General features: G+C 48.7%; 2 protein-coding genes across 3 annotated transcripts; both read right to left on the reverse strand.

The window, feature by feature from the left end:
* Positions 1–385: 385 nt before the first annotated feature.
* ECHDC2 (enoyl-CoA hydratase domain containing 2) lies at positions 386–22,319 on the reverse strand. 2 transcript variants are annotated; one of them, XM_063104676.1, is made up of 10 exons: positions 22,126–22,319; positions 12,039–12,106; positions 11,881–11,968; positions 9,397–9,483; positions 8,546–8,638; positions 6,891–6,947; positions 6,496–6,683; positions 3,363–3,413; positions 1,810–1,857; positions 386–945 (listed from the first exon to the last, which is right to left on the reverse strand). In XM_063104676.1, the coding sequence occupies exons 1-10, from the start codon at positions 22,256–22,258 to the stop codon at positions 868–870; spliced, it is 891 nt and encodes a 296-aa protein (XP_062960746.1). In that variant the 5' UTR covers positions 22,259–22,319; the 3' UTR covers positions 386–867. The 2 variants fall into 2 exon arrangements, with proteins under 2 accessions (XP_062960746.1, XP_062960747.1); XM_063104677.1 differs by lacking the exons at positions 8,546–8,638; positions 9,397–9,483 and having other exon boundaries at positions 390–945.
* LOC134384878 (uncharacterized) lies at positions 13,482–20,279 on the reverse strand. The gene is given in 1 exon segment (XM_063106671.1): positions 13,482–20,279. A coding segment is annotated over 1 exon segment (5,064 nt). The 5' UTR covers positions 19,383–20,279; the 3' UTR covers positions 13,482–14,318.
* Positions 22,320–24,999: the final 2,680 nt, after the last annotated feature.

A 24,999-nucleotide genomic window follows, 5' to 3' on the forward strand; every position in this document is an offset into this window, starting at 1 on the left:
CCCCGTTTTCTAAGTATGTCATCCTCTCGCACTCATCCTCGCTCATGCTGTTGCCATCAGCCTTCCTCTTCTTTGCTTCAAATGCCTGTTAATCCTTCAGGCTTCATTTCCAATGTCATGTGCCCATTTCTTGGCCCTCCCTTCTCTCCCTCAGAGTTAATTACTCCCTTCTCAGTGCTCCTGAAGGCTATCAGAGATTTTCCAGTCACCCTACAATTTACAAAAGGCTTTCACAGGGATTATTTGTAAAGCTGCAGGAAAAAAAGCCAAAGATAGAATACCCAAAATTGTAAAAATTAAATTTCTCTTCCCTTCATCCCTTGAGAACACTGTAAGTTAACAATGAACATGAGGTTCATTATTTTTTTCTTTTTTAAATCTTCACAATGATTTCATTTTGCAGATGAAGAAGCTGAGGCCCAGAGAGGTTAAACAGTTTTTCCAAGGTTACACAGTGAGTTACCGGCAGAGAGCTGGGATCTGCACTCTGGCTCCTGACACATGCTTAACCAATACTAGAGTTGATTTATTATCTCTGGCTCAGAGGAAGAAACTGGGGGTTTCTTATAACCTCTTGCTATCTCTAATGAATGCCTGATAACTTAGAGGCAGAGGTCAGGGCTTGAGAGCCAATGATACAAAGACCCAGATGGGGATCTATTTTAATAGAGCTTAGTTTATCATTTGAGTGGGGAGAGACAGGCATTCTCCGAAACAAACCTGACCCCAGTGCTTATCTAGCCCCATCATCTTCCTTGTGAAGAAACTGAAGCTCAGAAAGGTGAAATTATGAAGGCAGTCCAGCTGCAAGTTTTCCTTCTGTATCCTGCTCCTTAGGGCGTGGATATGCTCTAGGTTAAATGGGGGTCACTTGCCAACAAATTTGGGGGGCCGCTTCTCCCTGAAGGCTGCCATGCCCTCCAGCCGGTCCCGGGTTGGGATGTTCTGAAACAATGTACAGAAGGCTGTTAGTTTTGGGGGAGCAGAGCCAGGGGCAAAAAAGAGTTGCTTAAGCTCATCCAGCCTATGACAAGGCCAGGGTCCAAATGTTTCCATTGTTTCTAGACTGGTCTTGGACCATGCAAACATATAGGCCTCAGTGGTTCCTTTGTGTCCTGGGGAAGGCAGGCCAGCTTCTGTAGCCTCTCTGCCCCATCACCTTTAGCCTCTACATGCACACTGCTTATAGGCTTCTGGAGAGCTCATTACCTCCTGCAGCAGTCTGATATGAGGCTGAGAACAATTAGGCTTTGCAGCAAGAAGTCTGGCTTTGAGTCTAGTTATATATGGTTTACATAAGTTCTGCAATTCCCAGGACCCCTTGTTTAGGAATATTTTGGTTATTTGTTTACCTGGAGATTACCATTTTTTACTCAACCCAGGAGTTGGGCTGAATAGGTCAGCACACGTTTGCAACCCCTCTGTTGAACACATGCAACCTGCAGGCTAAGACCAAGGCCTTGGCATTCCAACTTCAGCCTCGCCTCTACAGTGGCAACTAGTATAGAACAGAGACCACAGAAGCTGTTCTTCCTCTTTGTCAAGTACCTGTGTGTCCTCCTGTGATTCTCTGGGCACTAAGTGGGTCAGGACGCACCACCATTAGATGGTGGAGGAAACAGTCCCAGAGAGAAGCAGTGTGGTCCCTTGGAATCAATCCAGGTTAATTGTGAGGAGCCAGTGGCATAGAATCAGAATATTTGGGTTGGGAGGAACCTTCTAAATTGGTCATGGACTGCACAAGGCCTCCCCCCTGCCTCGGCCCAGCCTCTGCTAACAAGCATGCACATAGGGGCACCAGTCACGTACCTGGGCATAGCACATCCCTTCAATGGCCATCCCTGATGCAATGTCCACCTGCAAGAGAGACATGCTCCCTGGATCAGCCTGACCTTGTCCATCTCCACCCACACTGGGAGCCAGCCCACCCAACTACCTACACCAGTCTATGTGAACAGAGATGACTGTGATAAGGAACTCCCTATCTGGAGAAGGAACACCATTCATAACAATGACAAAGCAGTTGTGGAAGAAATGGGGGCTGAGAGCAGGAGGAGGATGGACATGGTCTGTAGAGCTCAAGTCAGTCTTACAGAGGAGAGGGAGCATGACCTACATGGTCATCCGGTGGCCTCACCGCGCATCCTGCCCCCTCGCCCCCCAATTAGTTAACTTGTCAGCTTCTACTGCCCTCAGGAAGAAGTTCCTGGGCCTTTATGACCTGGCCCCTGGCAGCTTCTCCAGCCTCTACTGCCCAGTGCTTACTTTACTATGGGTAGCATTTACAAGCACTTTCTAAGAGAAGCACCATATGTGTATAAACTCATTTACATTTCACAACAAGGGCTATTATCCCCATTATGCAGCTAAGAAATCAGAGGCGTAACAAGGTGGAGTAATTGGTCTAAGGTGACAACAGTAGGTGGAAGAGCAGGACTTTGAAACCAGACAGTCCATCCTCGGAGCCCATACCCTTAACCTCGGTACTGTATTGTCTGTCTTCTCCCTCACTCCCACTCAGTCAAGCTGCTTACTTATAATCTGTGCTTTTGCTCACACTTTTGCTTTTCTTTGGAATTCTCATCCTTCACAAGGCTCAACTCAAAAACGTTCTTTAACCCAGTACTGCCCAATATAGTAGCCACTAGCCACATGAAGGAGGAACTGAATATTTTATTCGCTTTTAAGTTTTAAAGCAACTATCTCATGAGCAGCACAGCTCTAATCTCTCTGGGGTGTCCACTTGGTACCATTAACCTTTTATCAGTGTTTGTGTCCCTATCTGTCCCTCTCTGCCTTAGGGACAGTGACCATATTTAAGTCATCTCTGTGTCCCAGTTCCCAGCTCAGGTCTAGATTCAGTGTGTGATGAGTGAATTGATGGGCAAGTGGAACTCTAGGGATGGAATAGCTGCACCCCAGGCATCACCCTGAGCCCTGGGAACATGGACTGGGAACCACACAAACCTGGGTTCTTTTGGAGGTGGGGAGGGGGCGCATGTTGGTCGGTTTGGGGATCCAAGCCCCTGACCTTGGTGTTATCAACACCATGTGACATGGGTTTTTATTACTTCTTCTTTGACCTTGGGCAGGTCATTTACCCTTTCTGAACCTTGATGTCTTCCTCTCTCCAAGGGAGAGAAGGATGAAATGTAATTGGGAATATCATCTGGCCAAACTTCCCATTTTGTGGATGGGTAAACTGAGCCACAGTGAAAGAGAGAGGTCAGACTCAAAGTCTGTTAGAGTCCAGTTCCTGAGTTCTTTCCAGCTGTGTTGTCAGTCTGTACAAGCCATGAAAGAACTGCATCCTGGCCATGGCTGACTTTCGTGGACCCAAGTCCTGACCCACAACTTCTCACCTCTATTCCTCGGTCAATGGCTACTTTGCCCAGCCGTACAGCAATGGGAGCCTAGGAAAAAGAAAAAGCTTGGTTGAGGAGGGGATCAGTGCTTATAGAGGTTTGAACTAAAAGGGAGGTACCGAGTTCTGTTGTGAGGGAAGAGTTTTGGACAGGGAGACAGGTCTGGGTCTAGTTCCAGCTATTCTACTGACATGTTATGTTTTGTTAGTATTGGTCCTATAACTCTTAGTTGAGGTTCCTTTTCTATAATGAAGGAAGCCACTCTCACTTCTGACCCTCCTAGTCCTGACCATCTGGGGTTCTTGTCACTCAACCCATCCTTCCAAAGTGTATAACATAGTACATTCCACAAACTGCTTTCATACCTGCAGACCCATCTAATGGTGCTGCCTACCCTTCCAGGCTTGTGTCATTAATGTGAAATCGAGGCTCAGGGAAGCTAAACACTTGGCAACACTTATCCATTGGTGAAGCTTGGGCTTCACCTTTCCCACTACTGCGCCTGTCCTCTGCCCCATCATCTCAGCAAATGCAAGCATCTATTGGAAGCAGGTTTCACCCCGGCAGAGTAAAAGAGTCAAGGTCAGGAACTTGGGCTTTTGAATCTGACAGGCCTGGGTTGAAATCCTGGGTGGGAGGTGCATTTTGACACAGCCACTTGGAAGCAACAGCATCAAAGGTAGCTATTTTTAGTTTATCACTGGTCTTGCTTCCAAGTAACTTGTGCTGCAGCAGCCCTGACACTCCATCCCCAGCCCCACTTCCAGGCAAGAAATGCATTTATAAACACTTGGAATATTTGTAAGTAAAGACAATGACTTTTAAAATCTGTTAGTATAGAAGCCATAAATGAAAAAGCTAGCTACATAAAAATGAAGAACTTCAGCTGGCCAGTTAGCTTAGCTGTTTAGAGCATGGTGGTGATAACACCACGGTCCAGGGTTCGATCCCTGTACTGGCCAACTGCCAAAAAAAGAATTATTAGAAATGATTTCACATTACATGGAAATAAGAACAGTAGGTTGCTGGCCACAGTATCTTTTATCCCTTTGATGTTTAAGTAGAAAACACACCCAAATCCGTTGTTCAAAGGATAATGTAAATATACTATTTAAGGGGGAAGTCCAAGTTTTAAGATGCAGACAACTTTTTCTGGGCTAAGTAAACTCTGGAACCATTTGACTCCCTAATCAGAGTGGTTTGTCCACTAGATGGCGGCCATCTACCGCGCTCACCCCATCAGGAACCCTGTTTTTTCTGAGCACCCCATAACACAGCTGGAAGTTCAAGGTTTGTTTTTCAGGTATCTTGAGAAGGTCCCAGCTGTGGGATTGGTGACTACCGTGCTAGTTTTTTTGTAGGCTGGTGTTTTGGTATACAAAGTTACTTTTTAAATACCAGTAATTGTATTAGTATGAGTATAATACCGTTATTTCAGTATATTTGGGAATCTGGATTATCTTGAGACTGAGTTATTCAGTTTGTGCAAAAAGAAATTCTACCAGTCTAACTAGATAGTCTGCCTCTGTGGAAGCTGCTATCACCCACTCCCTCGAGTCACTGAGTTCCGTATTAAAACTTAACGTTTTGTTCAGAGACTTTCTGACCAAGTGTAATTGAAACCTGACAACAGAGCTGGCTGGTTAGCTCAGTTGGTTAGAGCGCAGTGTTATAACACCAAGGTCAAGGGTTTGGATCCTCCTACCAGCCAACCACCAAAAAAAAATCTTCCATTTAAATCAAACTCACTGTCAATTTAAAAAAGTTATAGTCCCTAATTAAAGAAGATCTCAGTTATAAAAAGAGATAGGATATTTAAATTTAAGAAGGAAGGATTTTTTTCTCCCAAAATAAAACACTTTCCTTATTTTCATTATTCAAATACTATCTGGTGATACTAAAATGATGTATGGTTAACATTTTTCATAGGCTTATATTTTAACTTCGTTTTGTAACATGTTTGTAAATTTTGTGTATTTGAAGTGCATTAAATGTTTAGTTTCACCGTTTAAAAAATTTTTTTTCTACACTCTTTAAAATACCAATTTTTATATTGTATTCTGTATTGTGCAAAGTGTTGAACTGCCAATCTTGTCTTTTTTTTCTGATATTGCAATCACTTTTTGTGACCTTTCTGGGTCTGTTTTCTCACAAATAAAATGGGGATAATCAACTCAACTGGATTGTTTTAATAATTAAACCAAGCTCTATTTCAAGCACTTTTATATATTGGAATATAATGGAAACTTGAGACCTCCTCCCCCCACCCCTCTATCCAGCCTTCTTAGAATAGTGAGATGCCAGCAGAGCTTCTCAGGGTCTCGGGAACCCCAGCCAGCCAGATCCTGGGTATCACTGCTCAGGGCTTGGGGCCCTGCAGCTGGTAAGACTGCACTTATTATGGGCCTAAAACCACTCCCTAGTGAGTATTTCTAAACCTTTTGGGGGACTATGCTCACAGGCTATTTGAGGATTTAAAAAAATTATTGAGTCTTAACACATGTCCTGCATGAAAGGTAGAAAAGATGGGCTGGTAGTTCTGTGTTCACTTTTTTTTGGTGGCTGGCTGGTACAGAGATCCAAACCCTTGACTTTGGTGTTATCAGCACCGTACTCTAACCAATTGAGGTAACCGGCCAGCCCTGTATCCACTTAGAATCTTGCTTTTTCAATTTTTGTGACACTTTAAAGCTCTGCTTGTGCAGTACAGTAGCTGCTAGCCACATATGGCTATTAGCATTTGAAATATGGCTATTATGACTGAGGCACTACATTTTTTATTTTACCTAATTTAAATAACCTAATTTGGCTAATGGCTGCCATACTGGACAGCACAGATATCGAACATTTCCATCATCTTAGGGGTTTCTATTGGACAGTGCTATTCTAAGGGCTTTCAAGCCCATTTGATTCTAGACCTTCAGAATTTAATTTTCATTTTAATTCAAAGTTAAGATTTGATTTAATTTTGTTTACTGGATAGCTGGATAAATATAAACACTTAATTTTATGTCTTTGGGTGAATGGACATTGCACAGTCCCAGGGAATGCCCTGTCACCATCCCTACTTCCCCATAAGTGCCTCCCCCATGGCACTGGCCTTCCCTCCTGTGCTGGGCTGTCACCACACCTGGGGCAGGATCTCCTGGGCCAGTGCTCGAGCCCGGTGGTAGGCGGCGTCACCCTCCTCATTCTGGGCCACAGCGTGATTCACCAGCCCCATTGCGTGGGCCTGCAGCCCACTCAGTTGGCGGCCTGTGAAGATGAGCTCCTTTGCCAGGGCTACACCCAGGCAGCGGGGCAGCCTCTGAGTCCCTCCTGCCAGGATGGAGGGATGAGTATAGTGAATCAGCATGGAAAGTGGGAATTCACAGAGAAGTTCCAACCAGGAAGTCAACCAAGGGTTCTCAGAGGAGTAGATTTAGGGTGGGAGGGCAGGGCCTAGACACAGGGCAAAGAAAGAAAGCAGGCAATGACCCTGGACAGAGCAGAACTGGGCAGATAGAGAAGGGTGGGTGCACTTACCAGCCCCTGGGAGGAGCCCTCGAGTAGTCTCAATTAGCCCCATGACAGCCGAGGAAGCTGTTTAAACAGAACAGAGTGAAGTCCTCCTTCCCACTCACCGCCATCCTCCAGTGCTAATCCCTGGGGTGAAGAGACATGCCTCTTCTCCACTTGCCCATCCAGCCACTTCCCTTATGGTCTGGCTGTGGCCAGACCTCTCCAGACTCTGCCTTCGGAAGAGCCCTAGCGTGGGAGTCAGGAAGCCCAGGCACTCATCCCACCACCTCCACTGGTGGAGTTCTGTGTCACCAGCAAGTCTCATGCTTCCTGAGCCCCAAAGGTGTAAGATAGATGATTGGCCCTCTTCTGCCTGCTTCACAGAGCTGCTAATGATCAAATGAGGTAATGGTGCTTAGAACAAGGAAGGGGTTGCTAGAAGGTTCCTGATACCTTTTTGTGGATTAAAGGATTCTCTGTCTCATGTGCCCTCAGCTCTGGCCTGGCCTAAAGTGTTGGCGACTCCAGCTCCCATCACAGTTATCCCTCTCAGCTTTTTGTCACATCCTGAAATTTCCTGACTGTTCTAGTCCACATTCCCTTTCTGAGTTCTGCTTCCCTGAGAAGCTTTCCCTGATGGACCGCCCCACAGGCCTGCCTCTGCTGAATTCCCTCAGCACAGGCCATCTGAACCATGCTGTGTAGGCAAACAGGAATGGCCATCCCATTGCTCATGAGGGCTTTTACATTCACTCTAAGTCCTCACCAGAACCTTGCAAGTTACTCACCTGAAACATGAGCAGGTGAGAAGCAGAGTAGGTGCTGTGACCTGATCTGGCATTTTGGTGCCTGGCCTCCTCTCTGATATGTGTTGTGTAGATAGGGGTGACCTTCATGTCTGGAGTTACCCACGTGTAAATGTCAGGGTGGCAGGAGAAAGCAGTGGGGGGAAGAGAGAGGCACTGTGATGGCACTCCGACTGTTTGTCTCCAAGAAGGGTGCTCCTAACCACTAAGTCAGTCACACTAAGAAGTTAGCAATTATGGGCTGGCTGGTTTGCCCATAGTTGGTTAGAGTGTGGTGCGGATAACACCAAGATCCAGAGTCCAAGTCTCTATGGGCCAGCCACTAAAGAAAAAGAAAAGTGATCCATTATCTTCATCCCATACCTCTACTCTTCACACAAAAGCTCGATTGCTCAGAACAAGTAATGCAAACTTTGGTTGGTGCCAGTGTTCCTGCCCTTTGTGATTATCTGGGGCGGTGACAGTCTGCCCCTGTAGCTCACCTTTGTTCAAAACATGGTAAGTCTGACTTGGTCAGAACTGTCAGGTTGAACGTTAATCTTTGTCCTTGGCTTCCCCTCTCTATGCTCTTTTTGCTGTCCTGTCAGCACTTCTTCTGAGGTTGGCAGAATCATCCTGAGATGGAAGCAGGTCCTGACAGGTGACTACAGGCACTGTACAGTTTCCGTTCAGGTTCTGAATAGCAGTGAGTGGCTGGGCCAAGAGGGGAAGCAGGTTCTGCCTGAGCTCCCACTGTGTGCCCTACCATGCCTCACTTTTGCTCGTGGTTGAAAGGCCACAAGTAGTAGCTGACTTTGTAGAACCCCCAGATTTACTCTGGTTCACTCACCTTCTTCTCCTCATCCCCCCACCACCTCACCCCCTGCCCAGTACCTGCCACTCGGAGGTCACAGGCCAGGGCAAGCTCCAGGCCTCCACCCAAGGCAAACCCATCCATAGCTGCAATGGTGGGTGCAGGGAAGGCCGCTGTGGAAATGAAGAAAGGCTCAGCCTGCGAGGCCCTGGCAGGACGAAGACAGAGACTAAAAGTTTGGGGGAGGGGGTGGCGCAAGCTGGTTGGGACATAGGGCCTCACTGGTCGCAGGTGTGGGGACCTCACCTGGGACCTCAGCCATGTTATCTTAGAAGTCAGATGAACTGGGGAATGTTAGGGAGATGGGCTGGATGATCCCTGCTCAGGCTCACTTTCCTGCTGGCCTCCCTTTCTGTATGCCAAGTCCTGTGCTGGAAACACATAACTGAATCAGACATGGCTCCCTCCCTCATAGGGCTCATTCTAATGGGGAAGTCTAATCAGGCAACGATGACCCAGGATCATCAGTGCTCCATTAAAAGGAAGCTTGAGGGTGGGACAGGAAGGCTTCCTGGAGGGGTGGCTCTGGAGGCCTTGAAGGATGAGTAAAAAGTTCAGGTAGCCAAGAAGGGGTATTCCAGGCAAAGGGAACAGCAATTTTCAAAGCCTGAAAGCATGCTTAGTCAAACTTGATTCCTCTGGAATGGTCAGACTTGAACCCTCAGGACAGAGTGGGGCCCTCTGAGCCCTCTTGTCACCCTCGTAGAATTCCTTGTGCCCATCTCCCTGGGAGAGTCATCAGTCTCCCCCCAGAGTTCAAAACAGAAAGAGAATTCTCTTAAGAGTAGAGGATGATGGGTAGAGTAGGGCTGGAATCAGCAGGGCCGCCCCCACCCCGAACTCCCTTCTCCTCTCCAGTCCCAGACCTCACCGATCTCATTCATCAGGCCTCGGAGTCGCTGGACAAAGACCCCCACCTCTGCCTCACTCATCTGCTCCCGCTCCTTTAGGTCTGCACCTGCAGATGGCGAGGGGTTGGTGCCAGCCCTTGGAAAAATGGCCCATTGCAAAATTCCAGGTGGCTAAAAGATCCAGCAAAAGAGACTTGAGGAGAGGCAGTCAGAGAAAGAGAAGCACCAGGAAACATGGCCAAGGAAGCTGGGGGGTCGAAGGGGCAGTGTCAGAAAAGGAGAGGGGCAACAACAACAAAAAGATGAATTGAACTTCATCAAAATGGGAAACTGTGCATCAAAGGACACTCTCAAGAGAGTGAAAACCCATAGGATGGAAGAAAATATTTGCAAATCACATATTTGATGAAGAATTAATATCTAAGATACATAAAGAACTCCTACAACTCCACAACAAAAACAACCTGATGCAAAAATGGGTAAAGGACTTGAATAGAAATTTCTCCAGATATACAGATGGCCAATAAGCACATGAAAAGATGCTCAGTATCATCACTCATTAGGGAAATGCAAATCAAAACTGCGATGAGATACCACTCTGTATCCATTAGGGTGGCTATGACAGTATTTAAAACACACACACATGAGAAAACAAAAAGTGTTGGCATGGATGTGGAGAAACTGGAACCCTGGTGCATTGCTGGCAGGAATGTAAAATGGTGCAGCTGCTGTTGAGAACAGATTGGTGGTTCCTCAAAATGTTAAAAATAGTATAATTCCAGTCATAAGAATTTACCCCAAACGGTTGAAAGCTGGGACTCAAACAGACACTTGCACACCAGTGTTCATAGGGGCATTATTCACAGTGACCAAAAGGTAAAAACAACCGAAGTATCTACCAACAACACACAAATGTGTAAACAAGACGTGGTATATATACAATGGAATATTATTCAGCCATAGAAACTCGAGGACATAATGCTAAGTGAAATAAGCCAGACACGAAAAGAAAATTATTTTATGATTCCACTTACATGAGGTATCTAGATAGGCAAATTCATAGAGACAAAAAGAACAGAGGTTACGAGGGGCTGGGGGGATGGGGAGTTATTGTGTAATGGGTAGAGTTTGTTTGGAACAATGAAAAAGTTCTGGGAATGAATAGTGGTGATGGTTGCACTAAATTGTGAGTGTATTTAAAGCCACTCTGAATTTTACACTTAAAAATGGTTAAAATGATAAATGTTATGTATATTTCACCAGTTTTAAAATATATAAATAATAATAAAATAAAAATTTATTAATTGATTATATATATTTTTAAAGCTGGGGTCAGTCAGGTCCAAGGAGGCTGAGAGGTCAAGTAAGCTGAGAAGTGAACACGGGATATAGTAGCATGCAGCTGGCAAGAACCTTGATGAGAGGAGTGATCATGGTGGAGTCATCACAAGCCAGACGGCAGGGGTTGAGCCATCTATATGCAGGGGGTGCATATAGACTCTTCAAGTCCTAGACTATAGGCAGTCAGAGCTAGGAGAGTCCTTGCACGTCAGTTCCAGCCTCTCAGTGACAGATCAGGAAACTGAGGCTCAGAGAGGGGCAGGGACTAGACCAGAATTCCAGAGCTAGTTGGGGCATACCTAGGCCTCGTGCGGCCCCCTGCCCTCCCTGTAATTAGCTGGGATAGTGAGGAGTGGAGCTAACAGGGGCCATGACATGACCTTGATAGAGGCAGTCAGACACGGAGTCAAAGGAAGAGGCCAGGGTAGGGTGAGGCCCTCAGCCAGGACAGCTGGGTCGGGCAGACTAGTCTGCACACTTGTCCTGTCAGCACAGACCCGAGCTGGGCACTCTGACCCTGATAATTCATACCTAAGGGCTGAGCCAAATCCCCTTGAAAGCCCCTGAGAATCCTGTTCCCGCCCCCACCCATCCCTCAACAGCCTTTTCCTGCCTCCCATGTGGCCCCTGTTGCTCCCTCCCCAGCCACACCCCTAGAGTTGGTTTTCAGCTCAGCTCTGCTCTCATTGACTTGCTTCTTGTGGGCCTGGGTGCACTTTTCTCCCCATCTTTGAAATGGAAGTTCATAGTGCAAGCCCTGTTGTGAGGACCAAATGACACAGGGTCAGTGGAGAGCCTTGGTGACAGGGACTGAGATCCTATGCATGGGCAAAGGGGCACAGAGTCCCATCTTGGCTACTGACCTTGTGAGCGTCTCTGGACTCAGTTTCCTCATTTCCTCAATGAAATGTCAGAACAAAGCATGGTATAGCAGAAAGAACTAGGATTTGGGGCTCAGAGAGGTCAAGTTCAAACTGAATTCTTTTCCACTTCTTACTTGCTGTGTGACCCTAGCAAGGAGTTTTACCTCTCTGAGTCTTTGAGTTCACATCTCTAAAATGGGAATAATGAGCTCCAATGCTAAAGCTGACCTAACGCCTCCTTCAACCCCTACAGGCTGGTGGGAGCCCTGTAGAGCCCTGGGGACAGGAGAGGAAACGCACCTGCGCAGAACACACCCTTTACTCCACTTCTGAAGAGCAGGACACGCACTTGCCGGTCTTCCCGCAGCCGAGCCAGAGCTTCCAGCAGCTGCAGAGGACACTGTGTCAGATACTTCCCAGTCCATCCCCAGCCCACCTGGGTGCCCATCCTTTCTCACCTCACTGACAAAGACCTTCCCCAGGGCATTGCGGGTGTGAGGTCTGTTCATCAAAATCTCAGTGATTCCTGCAGGGAACAGAGCAGCCCTGGGTAAGCCTGCTCACTCCTGGGCTGGGGACTGGAGGCAGGAGGTCTGGGTTCTGGGCAGCTTCTGCCTTTGATGTGCAGTGTCACTTGGGCCTGGGTGCACACACCAGGGCCTCAGTTTTCCCAGCTGTGATATGGAGAGAATTATCCTTGCTCCTTCTGCTTCACAGAGAAAGTGAAAGGGCTTGTGAGCCACAGAGCAAAATGGGGAGAAAACAAGAATGACCACCCCAGTAGCCATTGCCTGTTTCTTCCATCATTAGACACACACATGCATGTACACCTTCTTTTCACAGCTCCTTCCATATTATTCTTCCCTTCACAACCAAACTTCTAGAGTTTAGAGTTATGATAAGGCAAATACCTTTATACCCACCACACAGATCCAGAAATAGAACGGTGTGAACCTCAGAAAATTTACCACGTGCCCTGACTTAATCACAAACCCCTACTCCCCTCCCAAAAAAACAACTCTTCTGACTTTTATAATAATCACTTTCATGGATTTCTTTACAATTTTATCACTCAAGTGTGCATCCCTAGACATCATAGTTTAGACTTGCTAATTTTTAAAATTCTGATGTGCCTTTTAAAAGCCTGTTAAAATCCCTACATTCTCCCTCTAGCCTTGTCTTTCCCTCAAAAGTTACCTGTTGAGGAACCTGGGGCATTTGACCTATTTTGCTGATTATACACTCATGGGGGCAAATCAACATGTTCCTCTGTCGCAAGAAATTAGCAACTAAATCTAGAGGCTTGATTACACTCATGTTCTGTACTCTTTGGCAAGACAGTGACCCTTGCCTGACCTGTGTGATGTTTCACCAGCAGCAGCCAAGCTTTTTTTTTTTTTTTTTTTTGGCAACTGGCCAGTACAGATAGAACCCTGGACCTTGGTTTTATCAGCACCATGCTCTAACCAACCAAGCAACCAAGCAACCAGCCAGCCCAAATATAAAGTTTGGGGTTTCTTTTTTTTTTTTTTTTTTTTTTTTGACAGGTAAGGGAATCACAACCCTCGGCATGGTGCTGTCTGCACCACGCTCATCCAGTGAGTGCACTGGCCATCCCTATATAGGATCTGAACCTGCAGCCTTGGCGCTACCAGCGCTGCACTCTCCCAAGTGAGCCACGGGGCCAGCCCTAAAGTTTGGGTTTTTTAAAAATTTTGTTTGGCAGCTGGCCAGTGTGGGGATCTGAACACTACTGTCTAACCAATTGAGCTAACTGACCAGCCCAAAAGAGATTTCTGTACTCATTTAATCACTTTCTTATGAAAGACTCCCGCAGTGGGTAGTCAGTCAGTTCAGGGAGACCCTCCCAAGGAACAGCGAGACCACGGCTTCGGATGCAAAAACAAGAGGTTTATTGAACACACAGGTACCCGGGCGACTCAGTCTTTCGAAAGACTGGCGCGCCGAGTAGAGCTCCTGGGTCCTTTTTATAGCAAAAAGCGCGGGTACAGAAGCGAGAAGCAAGGTAATTGGTTAGTTTAAATCAAGCCAGGGGTGAACTTCGGTCAAGTGGGAGTCCTTGAAACAGCTGAGGGGCACTCTTGAAACTTTAACTGACTTGTCTATTTCTGGGAACTATCCGCCCTTTGCCTCGGGCCGGGGCCCAGGTGCATAACCACAGATATCCTGTTTGACTCTGTTCCCCTTGTTTCTTAACTTGACTTTTTGGCTGTATTTTCCCTATACCCTTGTAAAAAGCACTTCCTTCATTCCCCCATTTCTCTTGTGGATCGCTCTAATCTTAGAGCGGAATTAAAAGTTATCTTCGCCATTTAAGGTTTGGTATTTTTGCCTAAGGACCAGAATCTTAACTGCACTTACCCTATCATTGATGAATTGGACTAGTCTATTGATGACGTAGGGCCCAAGGGTGAACAACAGAAGGAGGAGTAATAGGGGCCCGGCGATGGTTGACAGTAGGGTGGTCAACCAAGGGGAGTTATTTGATCTGGTTATAAGCATTTTCATAGTTTGAGTCAGGAGGCCTGACTCTTTTAGAGGCCGGTGCATCAATTTCTGGAATATCCCAAGCCTCGAGACCCGCCGCCAGGGCACATATATCAGGGGTAAGGGAGGGCCACCAAGTCCAAAGGGGGTGGACTTCTGTCTTGAACCAGACAACCTTTCCAGTTTGGGACAGTACCTGCCAGGTGAGGGTGTTGGGCTGGTTAGGGTTATTACTTGGTAGGCTTGCTCCGCCGCCGCCGAATGCGCAACTTAAGAGGATTATCAGTCCTCTCCAGCTCCCAGGATTCATCTGGTACGGAGGGTGGCGCAGGCTTGAGGTGAGAAGCATGTACCCAGGCTGCAATGCCATCAACTTTTACTGCGGTCGGGGTGGTCAGCAATACCAGATACGGGCCTTTCCACCGAGGCTCAAGGTTGCTGGGTCGATGGCGTCTGACCAGCACTTGGTCTCCGACCTGGAACGGATGAGGGATGGCCACGGCACCTGGCTCGTATACCTCCTTGATCTGGTCCCAGATCTGGGTTTTTACAACTTCTAAAGCCTTTAAGTGAGTAAATAAGACAGGAAGAAAGTTATCATCGGGACCCAGTGTTCCTCCCAACTCAAGTATGGGGGGGGGTCCCCCGTGGAGGATTTCATAAGGGGTCAGACCAAGCTGGCCAGGGGTATTCCTGGCTCTGAACAGCGCTAAGGGAAGGAGGGCCACCCAGTCTTTTCCACCGGTCTCTAAGGCCAATTTAGTTAAGGTCTCTTTGATGGTTCTATTCATTCTCTCTACTTGACCTGAGCTCTGGGGCCTATACGCACAATGTAATTTCCAATTTATTCCCAGTTGTGTGGCCAGTCCCTGGCTTACCTGAGCAACAAAGGCTGGGCCATTATCTGACCCGATCACCTTAGGGATCCCGAAACGGGGCAGGATTTCTTCTAGTATCTTTTTACATACAGTCAGGGCCGTTTCAGTTTTGGTAGGGAAAGCTTCTACCCATCCAGAGAAAGTATCTACAAATACTAGCAGATACCTGTTCCCATACCGGCCAGGCTTTACCTCTGTAAAGTCTACTTCCCAGTATACGCCGGGTCGATCTCCCCGTTGTCTTTTTCCGGTCTCTCGGTAGGTGGTAGTCGCATTAGTCATGGCACAAGCCGGACACCGATTGGCGACTTCTTGAACGGTGGACCGGAGATTCGGGATGGAGAGGCTGGTGCGGCTCGTTAGTTGAAGGAGCTTTTCTGGTCCTAAGTGTGTTAGCTGATGTAACCGCTGAATGAATTCTTTTCCCTGGTCAGGAGTGAGCTCTCTTGGCTTGGTCCTAGCTTGAGCAGGCTCGATTGGCTCTTGAAGCTTTATAGTTTCTGCTAGCACCCTGACCGACAGGGCGGCTTGTTTTGCAGCCTCGTCGGCCCTCCGGTTCCCGGCCGCCACAGGGTTATTTCCTCTCTGGTGGCCCGGGCAGTGGATAATGGCGACCTGCTTAGGGAGGTGAATGGCCTCTAGCAGAGCCAGAATTTCTTCTTTGTTTTTAATGTTTTTTCCAGCCGAAGTGAGCAGTCCCCTCTGTTTATATATTGCCCCATGAATGTGAGCAGTGGCAAAAGCATACCTGCTGTCCGTGTAGATGTTGATGTTTTTTCCTTCGGCTAGGCGTAATGCCTGCGTCAAGGCGATTAGCTCGGCCTTCTGGGCTGATGTCCCTTCTGGCAGGCTGCTTGCCCATACCGTCCGTTTGCCATCTACGATGGCGGCCCCTGCTCTCCGCTTACCTTCCACAATGAAGCTGCTACCGTCTGTATACCAGGCAGGCACTCCGGGCAATGGCTGGTCCTTCAGGTCCCGTCGAGTCCCAGCTTCTTCAGCAAGGATTTCTGAGCATTGGTGTACTGGGGTGGATTCTGACTCGACTGGTAGTAGGGTAGCTGGGTTCAGGACAGCAGGGGGCGCGAAAGATATCCTTTCGTTTAGCAGCAAACTCTGGTAATGAGTCATTCTGGCATTGGTCATCCACCGATTGGGGGGCTGCCGCACAATACTTTCGAGGCTGTGGGAAGCAATCACAGTCACATTTTGCCCCAAGGTTAACTTATCAGCGTCTTTGAGGAGGAGTGCCACTGCAGCAACCGCTTTTAGGCAGGTTGGCCACCCACTGGCCACTGGATCCAGTTTTTTTGATAGATAAGCTACTGGCCGTCGCCATGGTCCTAGGGTCTGAGTAAGCACTCCTCGGGCTACACCGGCTCTTTCATCTACGTATAGAGTAAATGGTTTGGTGAGGTCTGGGAGAGCCAAGGCGGGGGCAGACAGCAAGGCTTTTTTTATGTGGTCAAAAGCCTTTTGATGCTCCTCAGTCCAGGTAAAAGGAATGTTTTCCCTTGTCAGGGGGTACAAGGGTGCAGCCAGGGAAGCAAACCCAGGAATCCAGAGCCTGCAGAATCCGGCAGTGCCCAGAAATTCGCGGACCTGCCTGGGGGTTGTGGGAGTAGGGATCTTCATAACTGTAGCTTTCCGGGCCGGGGTCAGCCATCTTTTTCCCTCCTTGAGCAGGTACCCCAAATAGGTGACCTCTTTCTGGCATAACTGGGCCTTTTTAGCTGATACCCGGTACCCCAACTTACTCAGTTCCTGCAAGAGCTTTTGTGTCCCTCTTTTGCAGCCTTCATATGTGGGAGCTGCCACTAGGAGGTCGTCCACATATTGGAGTAATATGACCTGGGGGTTGAGAGCCCTAAAAGGAGTTAAATCCCGGTGGAGGGCCTCGTCGAAGAGAGTGGGTGAGTTCTTGAACCCCTGTGGCAGCCGTGTCCAGGTCAGCTGACCAGCGTTACCTTTTTCTGGGTCTCTCCACTCGAACGCGAACAGTGGCTGGCTGTTGGGGTGTAGTTTGAGGCAAAAAAAGGCATCCTTGAGATCCAAGACTGAGTACCAAGTGTGACTAGGCGGAAGGGAACTCAGGAGGCTGTATGGGTTTGGGACTGAGGGATGAATGTCTTGCACCCTTTTGTTAATTTCTCTCAAGTCTTGGACTGGCCGATAGTCATTGGTCCCTGGCTTTTTTACTGGTAGCAGAGGGGTGTTCCAGGGCGACTGGCAGGGCACTAAGACCCCTAGGTCTAAGAACCTTTGGATGTGGGGTCTGATGCCTTCCCGGGCTTCTTTAGTCATTGGATACTGTCGGACGGCCACCGGTGAGGCACCCGATTTCAGCTCTACTACTACTGGTGGGACGTTATTGGCCAGTCCCATACCTGTCTTTTCTGCCCATACGGTGGGAAAAAGTTGGAGCCAGGATGGGTCGATGGAGGGAGAGGCCGGCTTTTCATACAGCCGGTATTCTTCTTCTAGGTTTAGGACCAAGCACATGGTAGAGTGATCTCCCCATGTTACTTGTGGGCCCTCTGTAGAAAACTGGATTTGGGCCTTTAGTTTGGTCAGAATGTCCCGGCCCAACAGAGGAGCAGGGCACTCAGGTATGACCAAAAAGGAATGGGTCACTTGTTTATGTCCAACCTTTAAAAGTCTTTGTGTGGTCCAGGGGTAGACTTTGCTGCCGGTTGCTCCTACTACGACTGTCCGCCTGGACCCTACCTTCCCCATGGGTTGGGTCAACACCGAATGTTCAGCCCCGGTATCGACCAGAAACTCGATGGGGGTCCCCTCCACAGTCAGTGTTACCCTAGGTTCGGGGAGGGGGTCCGAACCCCGACTCCCCTAGTCATCTAGGGATAGAACCTTGGCTTCTCTGATGTTCTTTTTCCGGGGACATTCTCTTGCCCAGTGACCCTTCTCTTTACAGTACGCGCATTGGTCTTTGTCTAGAGGGGGTCTTCCATCCCTAGGTGTTTTCTTTGCCCGGTTGCTCAGGTTCCCTGTCTGCCTATCTCTAGACCCTCTTTCACCTACCACTGCGGCCAAAATCCTAGTCAAGTTTTTTTCTTGGCGCCTATCGCGCCGTCTCTCTCTCTCTTCTGTCTCTCTTTTTTCTCTTTCTTGTTTTTCCTCTTCTGTCTCTCTCTTGTGGTACACCTTTTCTGCCTCTCTCACTAAATCTTGTAAGGAATAATCTTGGAGCCCCTCTAGTCTTTGTAACTTTTTCTTGATATCTGGGGCTGACTGGCCGATAAAGGCCATGGCAACTGCCGCCTGCTGTCCCTCAGAAGAGGGGTCAAACGGAGTGTATCTCCTATATGCCTCCATCAGGCGTTCCAAGAAAACCGAGGGGGGTTCTACCGGTCCCTGCAAGACCTCTCTTACCTTAGCCAAATTGGTGGGGCGCCGGGCTGCCCCTTTGAGACCTGCCACTAGAGTCCGGCGGTAGACCAGAAGACGCTCCCTACCTTCGGCCGTGTTGTAATCCCATTGAGGTCGATTGAGGGGGAAGGCCTCATTAATGAGGTTCTCGAGTTGTGTAGGGGCCCCGTTGTCCCCGAGAACGTTCTTGCGGGCCTCCAGAAGAATCCTTTCTCGCTCTTCAGTGGTGAAGAGGATCTGGAGTAGCTGTTGGCAATCGTCCCAAGTGGGCTGGTGAGAGAACATAAGGGACTCAAGAAGTCCCGTGAGTCCTGCTGGTTTTTCAGAAAAAGAAGGATGGTTAGATTTCCAATTATAAAGATCTGCTGAGGAAAAAGGCCAATATTGTAGAGGAACTAGGCCGTTGGGCTCGGCTGGGGGTCCTATGGCTCGGAGGGGTAAAATCACAGTGGAGTCAGGACCTGAGTCGTCTGCCGGACTGCGGGCACGGCGACTCCTGGTCCTAGCGGCTGGTCCCTCAGGATCGGAACTATCGGGCGCCTGGCCCGGCACCGGTCCGATCGCCTGAGGGGCCAGAGGAGGCGGCAGGGCCGCCGGGTAGGGCGGGGGCTCAGAGAGAAGGAGCGAGTCGTCTGGTGTCGGGAGGACGGGGGGTTGGGGAGGGGCGGAAGGCTTCCTTGTAGGTGGCCTTTGAGTATTTTCTGATCCCGAAACAACAGCGACTTTGCTGGAGGGTGGCACCCAGGGAGGGGGATTCTGGGCGAGGTCTTGCCATACCACGACATAGGCAACCTGGTCCGGGTGTCCTCCGGTCTCCTGAAAAACAATCTTTTTAACTGCAAAAATGACAGTAAGATCAAAGGTTCCCTCTGGCGGCCAACCTACGCCGAATGTGGGCCACTCAGACGAACAGAAAGTCTGCCATTTTCCTTTTTTGATCTCCATGGACAGATTGTGAGCCCTGGCTTTGACATCTTTCCAATGATCTAGAGTAAGGGAGAGGGGCGTAAGGGCACCTTGCCCCATCTCGAAAATTTCCAATAGGGGAACGACGACGCAAAGACCTATCACAACTAAGACAAAAAGAAACCAGAAACGGCGACGAGACCGAGTGCCGTAGAAATAGAAGAAAGAGTCCGATGGCAGAGCGCGCCTCCCGAGACGCGGTGAGACCAAAACACAATAATCCTCTGCCAAGGGGTCCACCAGGCGTCCCTGGTCCTCCCCTGATCCTGGGACGTCTCCCAGGATTGCCGGGTGGCGAGCCCCCGAACACGTCTGTTCGCTACCCGCACTTCGCTCCCAGAGCGACTAACCCGGAACAAACTGAAACCAAAATGCGCGCGCTCAGAAAAGACAGTCAGAGTCACAGGATTAGACACAGAAACGAGACACAGAGCAGTCGCTGGCCAGCTTACCTCCCGCAGGTGGGTCGGTGGTCCCTGGGTAGGGGTCTCCGATCCCGGACGAGCCCCCAAATGAAAGACTCCCGCAGTGGGTAGTCAGTCAGTTCAGGGAGACCCTCCCAAGGAACAGCGAGACCACGGCTTCGGATGCAAAAACAAGAGGTTTATTGAACACACAGGTACCCGGGCGACTCAGTCTTTCGAAAGACTGGCGCGCCGAGTAGAGCTCCTGGGTCCTTTTTATAGCAAAAAGCGCGGGTACAGAAGCGAGAAGCAAGGTAATTGGTTAGTTTAAATCAAGCCAGGGGTGAACTTCGGTCAAGTGGGAGTCCTTGAAACAGCTGAGGGGCACTCTTGAAACTTTAACTGACTTGTCTATTTCTGGGAACTATCCGCCCTTTGCCTCGGGCCGGGGCCCAGGTGCATAACCACAGATATCCTGTTTGACTCTGTTCCCCTTGTTTCTTAACTTGACTTTTTGGCTGTATTTTCCCTATACCCTTGTAAAAAGCACTTCCTTCACTTACCTTCCAGTCACTTAAACCTTCTCCAGTCTAGGTTCTACCCCTGCACTCAGCAGAAATTTCTCACCAAAGTGACCAGTGTAACCACATCACTAACCAAGGCACATGTTTCCATCCTTGTCTCAACCTCTCAGCTGCAGTCATCTCTGTTGACCATACACACGCTCCTTCTTGAACATTCTCTGCTTTGTTAAAAAAAAAGTTTATTTTTAAATACATGATTTTTAAGAGCAGTTTTAGGTTCATAGCAAAACTGAGCGGAAAATACAGAGTTCTCATAGAACCCTTGACCCCACATAGGCACAGCCTCTTCCACTGTCAACATCCGTCAGATTGGTACAATTGTTACAATCGATAAACCTACACTGATATCATTGTCATCACCCAAAGTCCACAGTTTACATTAAAGTTCAGTCTTGGTGTTGTACATCCTATGGATTTAGACAAATGTGTGTCTGTCCTGGCTGTAGTGGTCCCACATTCTCCTGGCCTTCCTTCTACCTCTCAGGGGATGACTCAGCCTTCCTTTATTGGGTTGGTTTTCTCTACCCAATGTTTAAGTGTCAAGAGTTCCTTAAGGTCCGAGCTGGGATCTCTTTATTCTTTTGTGTTTAACATGAGCTGGCCTCTGTACCAGAAACTATCATTCCAGAGACCAGGGCAGACTCAGCCCCTGTCCTCATGATACCTACGGTTTAGCAGAGAGAACAGACATTAAATAATTACTATTTGTGATGAGAATAATCACAACTTTCTTAAGGCAAGTGCTGTTGCTAGTTTGGCAGTGAACTAAGCATGAGTGTATGGGGTATTCCCTAAGGTCCAGCAATCCCACCTGATCAGAGAAATTCTCATCAAGTGATATAGTGGGACACTGGCCGCCGCGATATGTCCACCAAGTGCTGGATGTCCTTTCCATCCTTCATCGAAGAGGAAAGTAGTGTTGGATGCACACTAGGGAACTGTAAACAACAGCAGGACGCAAGGAACTAGATTTATATGGCAAAGCAGCTCTTCAAAAGAGTGTCAAGAGGATAAAAAGGAAGAAATACAATGAAATATACAGCAAATTATACAGTACAGTGCCATCTGTGTCAATTAAAACTCGAACACAAATAACTCTACATCAACTGCAGGGGGAAGGGGATGGGATTGGGGGGACAGCAGAGACACGAGAAGGGCCTTGAGCTGGTAGTTACGCGCGGCGGACTGAGGAGTGTGATCAATGCCACAGAATGCACCCGAAGTCCGAAACACGCACACGCGCACACACACGCGCGCAAAAAAAAAAAAAAAAAAAAATGTTATCGAACTTTCCCCTCGAGTCAGTGGGACGCAAAAGTCGTGCGGGCTGGGCCGGGGGCGCCCTCCTGTCTCGCGTCCGCTCTGCTCCACCGTGTGACGCGGCCCGGGATTGGCTCCGCCGCCTCCGCCCCCAATCTCGCTGGGGCCCTTGGCGGGGGACGGGAACCTGGCTTTTTAAGGCTGCTGACGGCGGGACCCTGGCGTCCAGGCCTGCTCCTGCGCGATTCCTCTTCCCTTCCACACAGCCCGAAGCCACCAAAAGGGAGTTGTGGAGACCGATAATGACATAGGGTCCCACTCCCGCCAGAGTCGGGAGGCTGGGGGAGCCAAGACTGGGAGGCAGGCGATTTGAGACCGAGTCCCCAGACGCACTGAGCCACCCGCCTTCCCCCACCGGCCTCGGTCTTCCCGCGTGCAGTGGGCGCGCTGGCCGTCGTCGCCCTCCTCAGCTCGGCCCGGGTCCCGGCCCGGCCTGGTCCCGGCCCAGCCTGGTCCCGGCCGCCTCCCGGGCGCGCCCGGGGGCAGCGCGTTTACCTTGGTCGGGACCCGCTAGGGCGCGCACTTGGATCTCGGGGCCCCCGGCTTCCCGGTCGGGGGCGCTGCCGCGGGCCCGCAGGGACATCCAGGGGCGCGGGAGGCGCAGGGCGCGGGGCAAGGCGCGCAGCATCGGGGCGCAGGCTGGGACGGTGCCGCTCGCGCTGAAGGCTCGCGGTTCTGGCGGCGGGCGAGGCCTTCGCAAACTGCTCCACCTATGGGCCGCGAATCCGCCGCTGCTGTCTGCGTCTCCAGGGACCGAGCGACCTGGGTGGGGGGAAAGACCAGCTCCTCCGTGTGATTTGGGGCAAGACTGCCAGCCTCTCTTACAGTCTTTTAATCAGTAAAACGGGGATAATAGTGATCAATACCATTGATCACTCATCATGGTGGTGGTGTGAAGATTAAATAGAGTGTGTGCAGCTTGCATACTCAAATGTCATTTCATTTTAAAAATGTCATTTCATTTGTCATTTTAGCATTGTCTACAGCCACCAACTTCATGGCCTCACCTCGCATTTGCATTCGCCTCTCTCAGATGTGACAGGAGGTGAGGCCGTGAAGTTAGTGACTCAACTCCCATTAAATTTCATGTTGGTCCCAATTTAATGCTTAATAAATTGGCTCGCAAAAATACTGTGAATGTGAATCGCTACTGTGCCCTCAGTGTCTATCCAAACTGTCTTTGCAGAGGTCAGCAGTGGCCTTGTTTAGCTCATTCAGGGTGGATCAGTAAGGAGTATTCAGTGCACACTCTCCCTACCCTGCGATCTCCTACCCTTCATTTGTTGAAGACACTAACAGTTCTGTCCTCCAACCCATGGCTGGACTGTTAGGCAATCTAGAAATAAAATTCTCTTTTTAAAGTCACTGATGTTTGAAATCTCTTTGTTACAGCACCTAATTAATATACAGCTCCCTTGACAGAAACAGGATCACTGTTGGTTTGAGTTGGGAAAACAAACCACCAGGGAGATTTTGGTTACATGAAAGGCAAAGCTACCTAACCTGGCTTACGTAAAAGATGTTTGTAATAAGGACATAATTAGCACCATAGGAAGTAGAATTGTCTTAGTTTAGGCTGCTATACAGAATACCATAGACTGCATGACTTACACAACAAACACTTATTTCTTACAGTTCTGGAGGCTGGAAAATCCAAGATCTAAGTGCCGGCAGATTCAGTGTTTTATGAGGGCACTCTTCCTAGTTTGAAGGCTGTCTTCTCACTGTATCCTTACATGGCAGAGAGCAGAGAGAGCTGAGATCAAGCTCTTCTATCTTTTCTTATAAGGGCACTAATCCTATTCATGATGTTTCCATACTCATGACTTCCTTACTACCTAGAGGCTCCTCCCCCTAATGCTATCACATTGGGGACTAGGCTTCAATATATGAATTTTGGGGAGTCCATAGCAGGAACCAAAATGTCAGGGGCCAGGGCCACTCTGGAGGGGTATAGTCTAACTCTTTGCTGCTTCTCTTGGGCTTCTTTTCATCCTGATGCTTTCACATGGCTAAACCAACATGGCTGTCCTAAGCCTGCTCAACTCTCCAAGACTTTTAAGTTTAACCATCGCTGTTATCAAGTCACTCAGTCTGGTCCAAATCCATATTCCAGGAGAGTTTCTGATGGGCCCACGTTGTCAGGCACCCATCTTGGGTCCAATCAGCTGCGGAGAAGAGGATTGCACATGGTCAAATATGGCAACCAGAGCTAGGGAGGAAAGGAGGTGGACAGTAGTCAATGGTCAGCCTGTCCACATTGACTGATGTGGAGCCAGTTGGGAGAGAAAATGATTCGGTTTGGAACATGATGAGTTTGAGGTGATGCTGAACTTTTCAGAGGAAGTGGCTTGTGGGAGGCAGACAACAGGAGATATGAGAGCCCAGAAGAGGGATCAAAACTGAGCTTTGAGTTGGAGCAGTGGCTGTGGCCTAAACCCCAGAAAATGCTTTCTTCAAGGCATTTACCACTCTTGGAAACAAACTTATTTACTTCTTGTCTTCTCCACTAGAATGAAAATTCCATTAGAATAGGGACTTTGTTTTGTTCGCTGCCTGGCACATAGTGGGTACCCAATAAATGTATACTGAATTAATCAACAAATGAAAGAGTTCTAAGCTTTGTGCTGGGGGGTGAGAGGTAGGCTACCTTCATCGTCTCATTTCCCAAAGGAACGTTACCTCCACCTTATTTTCTGCTCTGTTTTTGGGAGTTCAGACAGACAGCTGAGGCTTTAGCCTGGGTATATACTAGGGCTAGAAGAGAGGGTGGGAGTGTAGGAAGAGCTTGGCTCAGGTAGAGCTTGGCTCTAGGTGGTTGTGTGTTTAGACATGTGTCTGGGAGAGTGAGGCACTTGTGTCCCCACTCCAGGCCTCAGTCTCCTTGATAACATATGAAGGCTGAGACAGAATATGATTGAATGTTTTTTCCGTTCCCACATTTTGTGTGTTTTTTTCTGGCTATAGCACGCTCAGGCCAGAAGAGGTCAGAGGAGGTGAGTCAAGGCTTAGAGACCTCTTTGGCTCTCAGGACTGGGACCGCACAGCCATGCTAGCCTGGGGATGCCTACAATGGCCACAGGCCTGAGGAATGGGAAGGTGGGAAGGAGGGGTAGGAAGAAGTCATGGAGCAAGAAAGGAGTCAGAGATAGAGACAGGGGATAAAGAAATAAAGAGTAAAGATAGAAGGGAAATATCTAAGGAAGAAATAATATGAATTCTCCACAACCTCTTCAGGAAAATAGAACCAGATGGAATACTTTATTAAAAAGTTTTTGTTTTCAATCCATAGTCTGAACTCTTAAGATCTTTTAAACTATTATGTACACAGGAATTTTGGTATCAGTTGGAACTAGCCTGGGCCCTATA

The sequence above is a fragment of the Cynocephalus volans genome, chromosome 8 (genome assembly GCF_027409185.1).
Source record: "Cynocephalus volans isolate mCynVol1 chromosome 8, mCynVol1.pri, whole genome shotgun sequence".
In the NCBI taxonomy this organism is placed as follows: Eukaryota; Metazoa; Chordata; class Mammalia; order Dermoptera; family Cynocephalidae; genus Cynocephalus; species Cynocephalus volans.